A 14230-nucleotide genomic window follows, 5' to 3' on the forward strand; every position below is an offset into this window, starting at 1 on the left:
AATAAATAAATAAATACATCTACTCACTTACTGCACAGTCTTCTTCTACAGGAGATATGCTAACTACCAGAATAATTCCAAATGCAATTCAACATGGTCATCACATTTACCCCACCAATCTCAGATTCTACCTGCCGAGTCCAAGGGAACAGTCAGCAATGTTCTATGGTCAAATGCAGCATCCTCAGTGAGTGATGGAGCTCATTTCCTGCCTGAGTTGAGGGTTTTTTAAAAATGATTCTCTGGCTGATGGATGTATTTTATTTGTTTATATTTATGTGTGTAGGTCTGTGTGCATTTTGTGGGAGTGTGCTTGCACCAACTCAGGAAACTCAAACTGTCCAAGGACCTGCTGATACAGTTCTACAGCGGAATTATTGAGTCTCTCATCTGTCCCTCTATAACTGTCTGGTTTGGTTCTACAATCCAACAAGACAGACACGGACTTCAGAGGATAAATCAGTACTGCAGAAAAAACAACGACTGCCAACCTCCCTTCCATTGAGGATCTGTATACTCCACAAGTCAAAAAGAGAATCGTGAACATATTTACTAACATCCTGGATCCTGGACATAAATTGTTTCAACTCCTACCCTCAAAACGACGCTATAGAGCACTGCACACCAAGACAACTAGACACAAGAACATTTTTTTTCCTGAACGCCATCACTCTGCTAAACTAATAATTCCCTCACCACTGTCAAACTATTCACTAAGGCTGCATTACTATTACTATTAGTTTTTCTCAGCGTTCCTATCAACCATCTTCTCCTACTTATGACTGTATGATTGCAACTTGTTGCTTGTATTCTTATGACTTATATATCAATATTGTTTCCTGATTGCTTATTTGTACCCTAGGACAATCATTAGGTGTTGTACCTCATGATTCTTGACAGATGTATCTTTTATTTTATGTACACTGAGAGCATATGCACCAATGACAAATTCCTTGTATATCCAACCGCACTTGGCCAATAAAAAATTCTATACATAAATATATAAATGTTGTGAGCGTCCCAGATTCATACCCAGGTAGTCCTCGACTTGCGACCACAACGGAGCTCCAATTTTCTGTTGCTAAATGAAACGTTTTACAACCTTTCTTGCCACACTTGCTAAGTGGGTCACTGAAGTTGTTAAGTTGGTAACACTTAACAACCTTGTCTTCCCCATTAACCTTGCTTGCTAGAAGGTTGCAAAAACTGATCTCAGGACCCCAGGACACTGCAACCATCCAAAATATGAGTCAATTAGTTGCCAAGCATCTGAATTTTGACCACGTGACCTTGGGATTGCTGCAATTTGAAAAATGGTAATACAGTAACTCATTTTTTCCCAGTGGCATTATAACTTAGAATGGTCCCTAAACAAAGAATTGTTAATCGTGGACTATATGTACTGACATGGGTGACTATATAAATTGGTTAAATAAATAAATACAAAAATGACAAGTTATTTATTTAACTTCTCACTTACTGAGAAGTGAGATAGGAAGAGCTCAAAAGCAGGCATTCGCAGGAGGCAGATTACTTTTCTTCTCCTCTGGAATATTTTACCTTTTGAAACAAGCTTGGCTTTCGCTTTGATCACATTCCTGAAGCTTTAAAAACATGACTGTTCCAAAAGTTCTGTGCGATCTGATTGCTGTGAAACTGTTGGTATAAGATACATAATGCTTAATTAACATAATATTTATGGTGCTTATAATTTACATTTATATGCTAGTAATCTTTGCAAACTGGTTAAAATCTTGTAAGACTGTAGTAGTCTAAACACTTTTAAGGACATTTTTATACCTATGTGTTATATTTTTGTTTCCCAAATATACAACTTATCATTTTTTTTTCTTGATAAATCTCATTCTGTTACTTTTCTCTCTAGGCTCTTAAGATCATTTTGAACTTTGTGTCTAACTCTTAGGGCATTAAATATATGGGCTTCTGCAAAACATTAAAATGAAGGGCACAATTTTAAGAAGTTAGCATGAATTCGGCAAAAATAAAAACTTCATTTTTGCACAGATTTCTTTGTGAATAGGTTTTGGGAATGCAGAAATAATATACCTTCAGTTCAGCAAAGCATATGGTGAAGTACTGCATGACAATCTGATCTGAAGCATATGAACACAAGCAATTATAACACCACTTCTTAAGTTTGAATCTTCGGAGGGGGCGACATGCAAATCTAATAAATTATTATTATTATTACTATCTAATAAATAATAATAATAACACCAACAACAACAATAACAACAACAATTATTATTATTATTATTATTATTATTATTATTATTATTATGTTTGTGATATAAAAAAGAGATAAAGGTGTCAATCATTCTTGTCCCCCACCACCATTTTTATAGTATCCCCCACCCCTGGCAAATGACTCAGTATTAAATATACCATAGTATAAGAATTGTTTTATTGGAGAATTGTCAATGAGCATTCTGAATATAGTTTTGGAGTCAGTTGTGAAACCCACAATCCAGATGATACTTAGCTTGCTAAATCCGGATGTCATCACCTCGAGGCTCGACTACTGTAATGCTCTCTACATGGGGCTACCTTTGAAAAGTGTTCGGAAACTTCAGATCGTGCAGAATGCAGCTGCGAGAGCAATCATGGGCTTTCCCAAATATGCCCATGTTACACCAACACTCCGCAGTCTGCATTGGTTGCCGATCAGTTTCTGGTCACAATTCAAAGTGTTGGTTATGACCTATAAAGCCCTTCATGGCACCGGGCCAGATTATCTCCGGGACCGCCTTCTGCCGCACGAATCCCAGTGACCAGTTAGGTCCCACAGAGCGGGCCTTCTCCGGGTCCGGTCAACTAAACAATGTCGTTTGGCGGGACCCAGGGGAAGAGCCTTATCTGTGGCGGCCCCAGCCCTCTGGAACCAACTCGTCCCGGAGATTAGAATAGCCCCCACCCTTCTTGCCTTTCGTAAGCTTCTTAAAACCCACCTCTGTCGTCAGGCATGGGGGAACTGAGATATTCTTTCCCCCTGGGCTTTTACAATTTATGTATGGTATGTTTGTATGTATGATTGGTTTTAAAATAAGGGTTTTTAGCTGTTTTAGTATTGGATTGTCGCATGTTGTTTTTACTACTGTTGTTAGCCGCCCCGAGTCTACGGAGAGGGGCGGCATACAAATCCAATAAATAAATAAATAAATAAATATATCACTATATGCTTTGATGAAATCAAGGTATATCAGTTTTACATTACTACAATCTCCTCAGGAAGCTACCTGAATAAAAACTAAGATTAATTTGGCAGATTTGCTGTTGACAAATCCATGCTAATGTCTTAAAATTGCTGTATTGTTTTCAGGGCGGTTACTGACTGATCTCTTTTTGGCCGGTTCTGGAATCTTTCAGGTGTCAATGTCATATTAAATGTAGAGCTTTTTTCTCTCTTTTTGAAAACAGCAGCAATATTTTCCCCCCTTCAGGGATCGGACAAGTTCCCCAGGAGTTCTCACAGAGAACATGAAATAGTACAAAAATTATAATAATAGAGACTTAGCCAGACTTTTAACTAATTCCCATGCAAGGAAGGAATTCCTTAGATATTTAAACTCATGTTAAATAGATGAAAAGATTAATCCTTGCCCTTCACCTCCTCATCATTGTTGCCTGGTAGAACATACTGAATACTAGGATTCAAGGACTTTTCTCTTCATTTTGATACTTTCCTATCATGAGTGAACAAACACATATTTTAGACTTCAGGAAAGCAAACTGTTTATTACAGTTTGCTTTCCTGAAGTCTAAATTTCTGAATTTTATTAAAAGAGACCGTCTGGAATCAATTTCAGAAATTGACATGGAAGAGGAATAGGGGAAAATTAGAAACAAATGAGAAAGAAAGCAGAATGACTGCAGGTAGAGAAGGTAGGAGTCCTGTTTTGTTGTGGTTTTAAAAAAAAGATTTTTATCCTTCCTTTTCCCCCATACAACTCAAGGAGGCAAATATATCACAATGGAAGGAGTTAACACAATGAGCCTGTCACTATATATTTCATGACAGTTTAATAAGTAAAACATAACCGCGTTACTACAGTATTAAAAACAATACTGTATATGGTTTACAGAAAACAATGGTTGGGGAGGCACAACAAACACTCCATGCCCTAGTACACTAAGCAAACAAAAATAAAGCAAACCATGTTTAGCTATGTAAAAGTCTAAGACTTTCCACTGGAAAGCATTGGATTGGTGATTTTCCTAACTCTGCTGAAGAGAAGGGCTTTTTCAGTCACTTGGATATTACAGTTATTTTCTAAAGCAGTTTTAAAAATTGCTAAGTTGACCCAACTTTTTAAAGGCTTATGTTAACTCAATCTGCAGTTGTTGCAAACCATGCTAAATCAAGATTATTTAATCAGCATTTAATGAATATTATGAAAACTTTTGGGAAAGGCTCTAATGTTGGGAAAGATGGAAAGGAAAAAGGATGACCAGCAGCAAAGTTGATGGACTCAGGGACAGTGATTATCAGGACTACATCTGGCTGCTATCTCTTCCCCACTATGGAAAATATCAGGGCTGCAATTCAAAAAGTATGAAATACAATATTTAAATATCTGAACCCAGTCTTTAGGTAACTTTTACAGACTTTTTAAAAATTACCTTTATCGTCTTCGGAGAGGGGCAGCATACAAATCTAAATAATAATAATAATAATAATAATAATAATAATAATAATAATAATAAATAAAAATAATGTATTCTATTTTAATTGTTCAAGGAATATGAAAATCAACATGCATGCACAAAATATGCAAGCATTTCAATGAATACAGATTGCCTGGCTGCTGTGTAAACAGCACATTGGAATGTTTATCCATCATTTAAGATTTTCTAGATTTGCAAAACACCGAATCATAAAACTAAATTATGATGTGGCTTTTCATAAAATCAACCCCTTCCCTGCTGATTCTTGTGACTAAATTAAGACGTCCATGTTATTTGTTAGTTTCCACTGCTTTTTGCAATTTCCAGATCTACTATGCAATCCATTCATTTCATAGATGGCATCTAAGTTCCAACCAGGCTAGTAAACTAGAATTTTTCAACTCAGAGGAGGTTGTTTGCTATGTTATTGTAACCTACTTACTACGGCTAGCTAGTCTGAGAAGTGGAAAGTAATCTTTTAAAAAGACAATAATGTACAGAAAGTAAACAACTCTTACTTTTGCTAAGAAAAGAACGCAATATTGTTACATCAAGCGCTTGGCTCTTGATCTAATCAGATATCAGGCTTGACTGAAGGGAAAAATTACCTTTTTTCAAAAATGATGGACTAAATATACAGTGTACAAAATGCAGCTCTTAAGAACAAGGCCTGTTGTTGCATTGTCCTATTTGTAAGGTTTGCAGAGACAACCGATTGCTCATTGGTGGAAAGTGGATGCTCACAGAAGCAGTTTGGTTCCATCAGTATTGATGACACCCCTTGGAGCTACTCCAGCAGAGCAGCTTTGGGACATTATTCCAGGAAAGTGGAATAGTGTCCTCCTGGTTTAAGGAAAAGGGGAATTCTCCATTTCCTTTCTGAAGAAAAAAGCTCTACTGTATTTACATTAGTCAACTCCAATCACTTTGGATTCTATGAACCCAGGTAAGAAAAATCATTCCAACTTTATTTAGCTGATGATGTAACTAGAGAGAATTTTTTTAAAAAAATATTTAGGTTGGGTAAGTTTGTCATTATTCCTGTTCGTCAATGGAACGATTTTCTTGGCTTCTTAATAATGCATTTGACTTCTTTTCTCCGCTGTTATTTTTAACATATATCCAACCAAATTCTTGTTATATTCTCAGCACTTCCTCCCATTCCCCGTTATAAACTACACCGATCTCTTTTCAAGAATATCAGGACCACTAGGAGAAGTAGTGGGTACACGGGAAGGAAATTTGGTGCATATATTGCCTCTCAATTAATTGCGAATCACACTCTTTCTGGATAAAAGTGATCCTTTCCTTTACAAGACGAAAGGGTTAAGTTCGGGAAAAAAATAATTTAAGTTCTCATTGTCGCGCCCACGCCATCCTTTGCCATAATCCCCCCCCCCTCCTTCGTTGTGCAAGGGTTAACTTCGTGGCTTTACACATGTGTGCTTTTAAAATATGACTGCATCGTTAAGTGAAGGATGGACGGATTTGTTGCTTTTTTTAACATCCCGTCCTTCCTCACGTTTATTTGCAAGATGCTGCTGAGATTTCAGTGGAGTTTTACACCCGAAGCGGCACGTTTCGGAATGGTAACTCCGACCTGCCAATCCAGCCCGAGGCACTCGCTGTCCTCAAACACAAAAATGGTGGGTCTATAAATACGATTGATTCCCAAACGGTCTATTCTGGAGTTTTGGACTACGATTCCCAGCATGCCGTCCTCCGTGACAGCTTCTTCTGATTGGCCGCTCGGTGTTCTAGTTGGAACTCGGCATGTGGCTGCTGCTGTGCTGGGAGGAAGGCAATATTTTTGCAGGCTTTATATGTATGTACTGTATATATGAGAAAAGGTAAGTGAAGTCTTCTGCTGCTGCTCTCTTTAGAATGGGATGTTTTCCTTCCTTTTTAATTCTTCCCATCCATTTCTTTGTTCCTGATCTAGTTAATTGTGAGCATTGCCCTGAAGCAGCTGCTTTCAAAAGGCATGTTTTGTATTGGTGTGTGTTTAGGGAAATTTAACCAATCCGAAACTGGAAAAGCAAGACTTAGTGATGCACTGAGGATGATCCCAGAGGGATAAAGAAATATATGCAGCCCAAGAGCTGTGAAAATACCAGTAGTGATTTTTTTCCTCCATTAACCTAAAATGCTTGCTACAGTATTTCTGATTTTTTTTTCTTGGGGGGAAGCTTTATTGATAAGCAAAAAAAGTGCAGTCTTGATGTGGGGAAATATAATTTGCATTATCATTTTTTATTAGCAGGTATCCTTGAAATGACGAGGGTCTTTTAAAGTCATTGCAAAGAGAAAAATGTGAAGTGTTTGGTTTGTTTATTTGTTTGTTTCAGTCCTGTTTTGCATTCTAGTTGAAATGCTGCTTTACCATCACCACCCTTTAAGTTTGTCTAGAATGGGTTAGGAAGTTGTTTTTCTTCTTTCAAAGGCTGATTCTGACGTTTTGAAGGGTATGCAAAGCTTTGCACCTTTTTTTTGGTTAAAACTAATGGGTAGATTTAAGAATGAAAATTATATATGAAATAATTCCTAAACAGCAAAACTTTTAACCTGTGATTTTAAAATGATAGAAAAATTGTGGTTTGATTTCGCTTTCAACCATTACAACATTGCCAAGGATGCTTGAGAAAGAAAATTGTTTGGACACTGCAGATGGACTATAAAATCCTTCACTTCTCACACATCTGTATTTTTCAAATTAAATAGGCTAAGGTTCAGGTGGATAGCATCAAGCATGGCAGTTGACCTCAAATTTTCTCCAAGTTAGTTTTTCTTTTCTTTATACATGTTTCCTTGCTTTTAGGTGGGTGGCATCTTCCTGAACCAGAGTAACGGTAAATAATTGAATCAAACAATAACATAGAAACATAGAAAACTGATGGCAGAAAAAGACCTCATGATTCATCTAGTCTGCCCTTGTACTATTTTTTGTATTTTATCTTAGGATGGATATATGTTTATCCCAGGCATGTTTTAATTCAGTTACTGTGGATTTACCAACTACGTCTGCTGGAAGTTTGTTCCAAGGATCTACTACTCTTTCAGTAAAATAATATTTTTTCATGTTGCTTTTGATCTTTCCCCCAACTAACTTCAGATTGTGTCCCCTTGTTCTTGTGTTCACTTTCCTATTAAAAACACTTCCCTCCTGAACCTTATTTAACCCTTTGACATATTTAATCATCTGTAAGCACTTTAAGAGTATTTTTTTGCAGCAAAAACCTTAACCAATCAGGCTAGTTTTAAAAATTGAGCAACCTCTGGATGAATAAACTGTGTGAGGAAGAATTGCATTCTCTTTATATGCCAAAAGGATAATGTGCATGCAAGCACATGCAGCCAACCTGCAAGATGCTGTTTTGTATTGCAGATACTTTTTTTGTAGGAAATTAGGGGAAAAGAATGAGGATTATATTACTGACAATTGTGTCTACACAGATGTGAATTTTTGCAAGCAAGATGTCTTAGGGCTTAATCCTTAAAGTCTGTTTTCAGTACAAACCTCAACTTTGAAATGCCGATGAGAGGGCATATCTTAAATATTTCCTTTTCACAAGATAAAAATATAACATCTGTATAATCAAGTCCTGGTAACTTCATAGACATAGTTGTATAGTTTTCTTGGGAATATGAAACCTGTTTCTATTGCTTCATTGTTTTGAATTTCCATTCAAATGCAACTCCCATTTTCCTAATAGTCTCCCATCTAAAGGATAACCCTGCATTCCTGATTTCCTGGTGGTCTCCCATCCAATACTTATTATGTCCAACCTTGCTTAGCTTTTTGAAATCAGTCAAAATCAACTATGTGCTGCCACTATTGAAGTACAGTGTAAACAGAATCCAGTTTATCAGAAAGTAGAAAAACTTTCAGCCAATTCTCAGTCCTGACACTTTTAACATTCAGTTTCATTCACAAATTCCCTATATTTTTTCTTTATTCTTATACCCATATAATGGCTGAGGAATTTGGAATTATGAATCTGGAAATTACTTATTCAGATGTCTGTTGTTCTTTCCATAAGTTTCCTGACTGCTCTCAGGGAAACTGCCTGGCAAATCATTTTCACCTGGACATAAACTTTCTGTGGAATTTGAGAAGAAATAATCTCTTATCCCATTTTGCGGTCCTAGAGAACTGGGTAGCCCATAGACTACCAGTTGAGGTGATCAGGACTTTTCCCTTGGCCACAGACTGGGACCTGATTAGTAAGAGATTTTATTTTTTTACATTGTGGCAAAGGACAATTTGATTTCCCCCCTCCCCTCCATTACCCAAATAGCTGGTCAGGTTTTTAAAATTACTTTTCTGCACAGTAAAAATAGAGCATAATAGGGGGATATGCAAGGTGCTTGTTAAATGTTGCTTTTGGTATTCCTTCATTGACAAGTGGGAAGAATCATTTCCCAATTCAAGAAGAGATTCAGAAAAATTGCCAAGTGCTGCACAAGCAGCTTTACTCATTGTTTTCAGTTTTGGAAGGTGGGGGTGCACACAACACAAAACTGGAGGCTACATAGAGGAAGTCTCAGCTTTCCCAATCCCAAACACATAATATGTTTATGTATCCTTGAAATGACTGTCAAAAAAATGCAGGTAAAGTACTTTGAACACTCAAAACTACAGGAAAAAACTTAGATGCCAAAGTAGTAAGGAAGAATAATACAGAATTTAAGCAAAGACAGTTGTGTGTTTTGTCTTATAGCATTGTTATTGAGTCAGTTTTTAAAGTTCTTTTTTAAAATGTTGAGTGTTACTGGTTTTTAATTATGTTTTTGAGTACTGCTTAGGAAACTCTTTAAGAGAAAAATTATGCTGTTACCATTGCAAATTCTAAATCAGCCTTCTCTCCACAGTTGCTGTCCAGATCTATTATACTTCATCTTCCTTGATTTTTAACTATTCTAACCTCTTTTAGCTAGTGGACTCTTGATTCCAGATATTTAGTGCCTTTAAAATAGGCATATGTTTTCAGCATATGCCTACAATTTTTCTTTTCATTTCTCCTTCTATTTCTGGTGTTCAAACATTACATGCACATTTTACGGTAGTCAAACTTTCCTTTTTTGCCTCTGCCCCTCCCATGTGGTACATAAAAGAGGTATCAGTAAATTAGAGGGATTTCCAGATTTGCAGAAGTTTACTTCAAAATTGGAGAGAAAGGAAAAAAATAAATACGGAAAAAGAACATAGGGCTTCAATTCAAAAATTACCCTATAGTGATTAAGAGCACTAAAGGCATGGATTCTGATCACAGGAGAAAGTTTGCTGGGTCCTTTTGATTGCATGAGGTCCCATATTGCACCAGCTGTGATGACAAGGTTTTGTAGAAGGAGGGAACTTCTACAAGGTATTGTAGAAGGAGGTGCACAACAGAGTTTGCCATCACAGCAGATGGAAGCTAGAATCTTGACGCGTGATAAGCATTCAACAACACCACTGTTAATTGTTTGGGCAAGCAGTTGTGTTTCTTTAAATTAAAGCCATATTTGGAAAACGTAGAGAACATTTAAGGATCGCAGAAAACCAAATTAGAATCCAACCTTATTGAAGTGGGCACACATGATAGAACAGTTATTGTGGCACTTGACAAATATTTCTTAGGTGCTTGCACTTAAAATGCAGATTAGTGTCTAAACAAAATGAATAATGCTTTTTCTTTTGACTTCTGTATGTACAGCTGCAGAAGTACGTAGTCAATATCTTCAGTTCATGTTGTCCTTCCCATTGCAAACATAATGTATATGGGAACAATGAAGACAAGATGGAAAAATTATAAGTAGTCTGACTGCAGTAGTAGTCTTACTGGTTGCAATTGGGTCTAAGAATTCCACCACTGAGCGATGCAGTCATAAGGTGAAACATCAAGTGACTACCAAATTTTTTACCTCCATTCCAGTACAGTCGTTAGAGAATCACTGTGGGCTGTTAAGGTGCAATATCACATAACTATAAATTGCGACTTCCTGCCAGTTTTACTATTGACTTCTCAGAAAGTGGCTATGACGGTAATAAATAGTAATCATGTGACTGCATGATGTTGCCAAACATCTGAATTGTGACATCAGGGACACTATAACAGCTACAAGTTTGAGGACTGGTCGTAAATCTTTTTCAGAGCTATTTTAGCTTCAAATGGTCCCTGAATGAGCAGTCAGTAATTGAAGATTATGTGTAAATAATAAATGAATAAGCTTCCATCACAGCAAGCATAACTTAGGTTTTGAGCTTCTTTTCCCTACAAAAATCCTACTTATTATTTTTTGTTAATTTTTGCCTTTATTTTTTGTCAACTTGCCTCATATATACTTAATGTCCCTGCATCCTTTTTTCTCCCTATGAGATGGGTTGGACTAAGAGAGAGCTAAAGGAAGATTAGACCTTACTTTAGCCACTATGTCAAACTGATTCTCCAGTTTTCGACTTACATATATTCAAAGAGGTGGGCTTTTTCCCCAGTTGACTCATATCTCACTCTTATGCAACTGAATACAGTGAATAAAGAGAATAATTTTTTTGATACAATACCAGTTGAGGAATGTGTAGACAACCATAGTTAACAGTCCTTAGGGGTATGTGAATGTGAATCAGTTTGAAATAATCTGGTCAGTGAGCATTATCTATAAGGAAGTTATCTGTATATCTTCTATCTACGAATAAAATTAAAATATATTATTTTGCTCTTTTAAATCTCTTCAAGCCATTTGCTTTTATTGAAACTTCCTACTACCGGTAGCAAACATTATGGTTACTGTTAAAGAAAAAAACAATCCAAAGCAAGTGGCTTGGGGTGTAAAGTGATAAAATAAACTTCTCTCCTGGGTTTCACAAATATAAGCAAATCCTGGATTTTCGGAAGCTTCATGTGCTTCTCTGAAAAAGACAGGACGAATTTTATTGAAAATGCAACAAAGGCTATCATTGGTTTCCTTTAATTTCTACTGTAAGAATTGCCCTATTTTTTAACTTGCCTTCCCAACTCTGTTACTTCAAACAGTCAGACGCATTGCAAGTGAATTTTTTTTTTCACTTTTCTGTTTGCTGGGAAAGGTTTTACAGTAAATGAAGACATTACATAAAAGAAAGACCTGAATGCAACCTCTGAATCATGTTTACCTAAATAGCCAATTTGTGCCTGCCTCTTGTTGAAGGAATAATAAATTTTTTAAAAAAATGCAATTCTTGTTCTCTTTGGCTCCCAAGAAAACAGTGAACACGCATACATTTTATAGATGTTTTCTGGTTACAGAATACAGAATTTGAAAAATGACTTGTAAGCTTATCCAAATAGTTGCTTGATGCCTGGAACTTTAGAATTAGTGTTTGTTTGTTTGTTTGTTTATTGCATTTATATGCTGCTCACTCAAACCGGACTCTGAATGGCTAACATTGTATTTATAAAGTAAAAAAACCAATTTAAAACATCACTAAAATCACATGTATTATAAAACCATACTTGCAACAATCACTCTTAATTCCAGGCCTGCCGGAAAAGCCAGGTTTTAACAGCTTTCAGGAAAACCTGTAGGAAGGAGATAATGTGAATCTCTGGGAGTAGTTGATTCCATAGGGCCACAGAGAAGGCTCTTCCCCAAGGTCCCGCTAACCAACATTGTTTGATGGACAGGACCTGGAAAAGGCCGACTCTGTGGGCCCTTACTGGCCGCAATGAGTCCTTGCAGAGGGGCGGCATACAAATCTTATTATTATTATTATTATTATTATTATTATTATTATTATTATTATTATTATTATTATGAGGGAAGAGGCGGTCCAATAAATAATCTGGCCCTGAGCCATTTAGGGCTTTAAAGGTGATAACCAACACCTTGAATTGTGCTCGGAGACAGACTAGCAACCAATGCAGCTCGTGTAGAGATGGAGTAATACATGCATACCGTGGTACATCCGTTACTGCACGCGCTGCTGCATTTTGCACCAGCTGAAATCTCCGAACACTCTTCAAGAGTAGCCCCATGTAGAGCACATTGCAATAGTCAAGACGAGAGGTGATGAGGGCGTGAGTGACTGATTCACCTATACTTTATATTCTCTCTAGTGAGAGAGAGAATGCACACACCTTATTTTTTATTTATATGTATATATTTATTCCTCATTTTTTAATTTTATAAATAACTCAAGGTGGCAAACATACCTAATTCCCCTTTCTCCTTCTATTTTTCCCATAACAACAACCCTGTGAGGTGAGTTGGCTGTGAGAGGGTCAGAGAGTGGCTCAAAGTCACCCAGTGTTTAAGTGACGCCTTAATTTATTTGGCTTCATGCTGTCCGCTGCCAACATTTTTAGACACAGCAAACATACCGGTCTTTCCTCATCTTCCACTGTAGTCACAGTAAAGCCAAGTACTACATGCGCTTCATCATATTTCCTCATCTTAGCTTTCGGTAGACTTATGTTTGTCTCATTATCTCTGTCTCTCTTCTCCTTTCTTTTCATCCCTGTTAAATCTTTTTCCATGGTGTCTCTTAAGGCTTTGTTATCTGCACTTCCTATCACTTGCTCTGTGCTGTGTGCTCAGTGCAAAAAACCCCTATTCCCTGCTGCAAATAAAAGCACATTCCCTGGGGTCACGTGCCCCCCTCGACATCACTCCGCACCACTCCAGGGGGACCCGCCCCACTATTTGAGAAGCACTGCCTTTAACCAATAGATCAAACTCTCCAGTAATATGCAGGTATAGAAAAACAATACAATTAAACTGTTAGTAGACATGCCCTTATCATTACCTCTTCCTAATGACCATCCTTTAATATATGAAATCTAATCATACGCTATGGCACCACAGAGATGAAGCTCCCCCCCCCCATTTGTGTAATAGGTAGGCCTTTAGTATATGTTACATGCTACCATCTTCCCTTTCTTTCTAGACACAGAATTATAAGATGCTGCAAGATGTATTAAGCTGAGAAAGACAGAAAGATTCAAGCAAGAAATTCAAACAAAGCCATCCTACACTCAAATAACACATCCTAGATCTAAATGAATGAAATATTCTCATTGAATACTTTGTTCTGTACAAAGTTGAATGTGCACAACAGCATGTAAATTGATTGTCAATCAGTCTTAAGTAGGCAGTTTGATTTTACAGAAATTTGATTTACTTGGAGTTATATTCTGTTGTTTAAGTGCTCCCTTTATTTTTTTGAGCAGTATATATTGTCAGGCAGGCAGTCCCTAGGTTAGGATGGCATTAAAAGAACTAATTCTAAAATCTAGAGTTGCCTTCCTCAGAAATCAAATCTTCTAATGTTTCCAAATGGTCATTGCCAAGTTCCCAGATGGGAAAAGACTGCCTAAACCATAATATGGTATTTTCTTCCTTCAGCTTCCTGCCATTATTGCATGGTTCTGTATCAAAGCTCTCTAGAATTGCTTCAGTGTTCCTTTTTCGTAGGTGTGGGGAATACTCTTCCTCAGAGATGTCACCCAGTCCAAGGGCAAGAGTCGACATTTACCTCAGACTTAATGAAGCTGTGGCATCCCTAAAATTACTATGAAACAAGAAA

General features: G+C 37.0%; 1 protein-coding gene across 2 annotated transcripts in view; it reads left to right on the forward strand.

Moving 5' to 3' along the window:
* Positions 1-4953: 4953 nt before the first annotated feature.
* Positions 4954-14230, forward strand: part of SAMD13 (sterile alpha motif domain containing 13) — a 62596-nt gene continuing 53319 nt past the window's right edge. Inside the window, exon 1 of one of the 2 annotated variants that reach the window (XM_070748995.1) lies at positions 4954-5632. In XM_070748995.1, the coding sequence (XP_070605096.1) occupies positions 5623-5632 (10 nt within the window). In that variant the 5' untranslated portion in view covers positions 4954-5622. Of the gene's footprint in view, positions 5633-6462; positions 6537-14230 lie in introns of those variants that run through there. The other variant, XM_070748994.1, reaches the window with a different exon arrangement.

The sequence above is a fragment of the Erythrolamprus reginae genome, chromosome 3 (assembly GCF_031021105.1).
Source record: "Erythrolamprus reginae isolate rEryReg1 chromosome 3, rEryReg1.hap1, whole genome shotgun sequence".
NCBI classification, from domain to species: domain Eukaryota; kingdom Metazoa; phylum Chordata; class Lepidosauria; order Squamata; family Dipsadidae; genus Erythrolamprus; species Erythrolamprus reginae.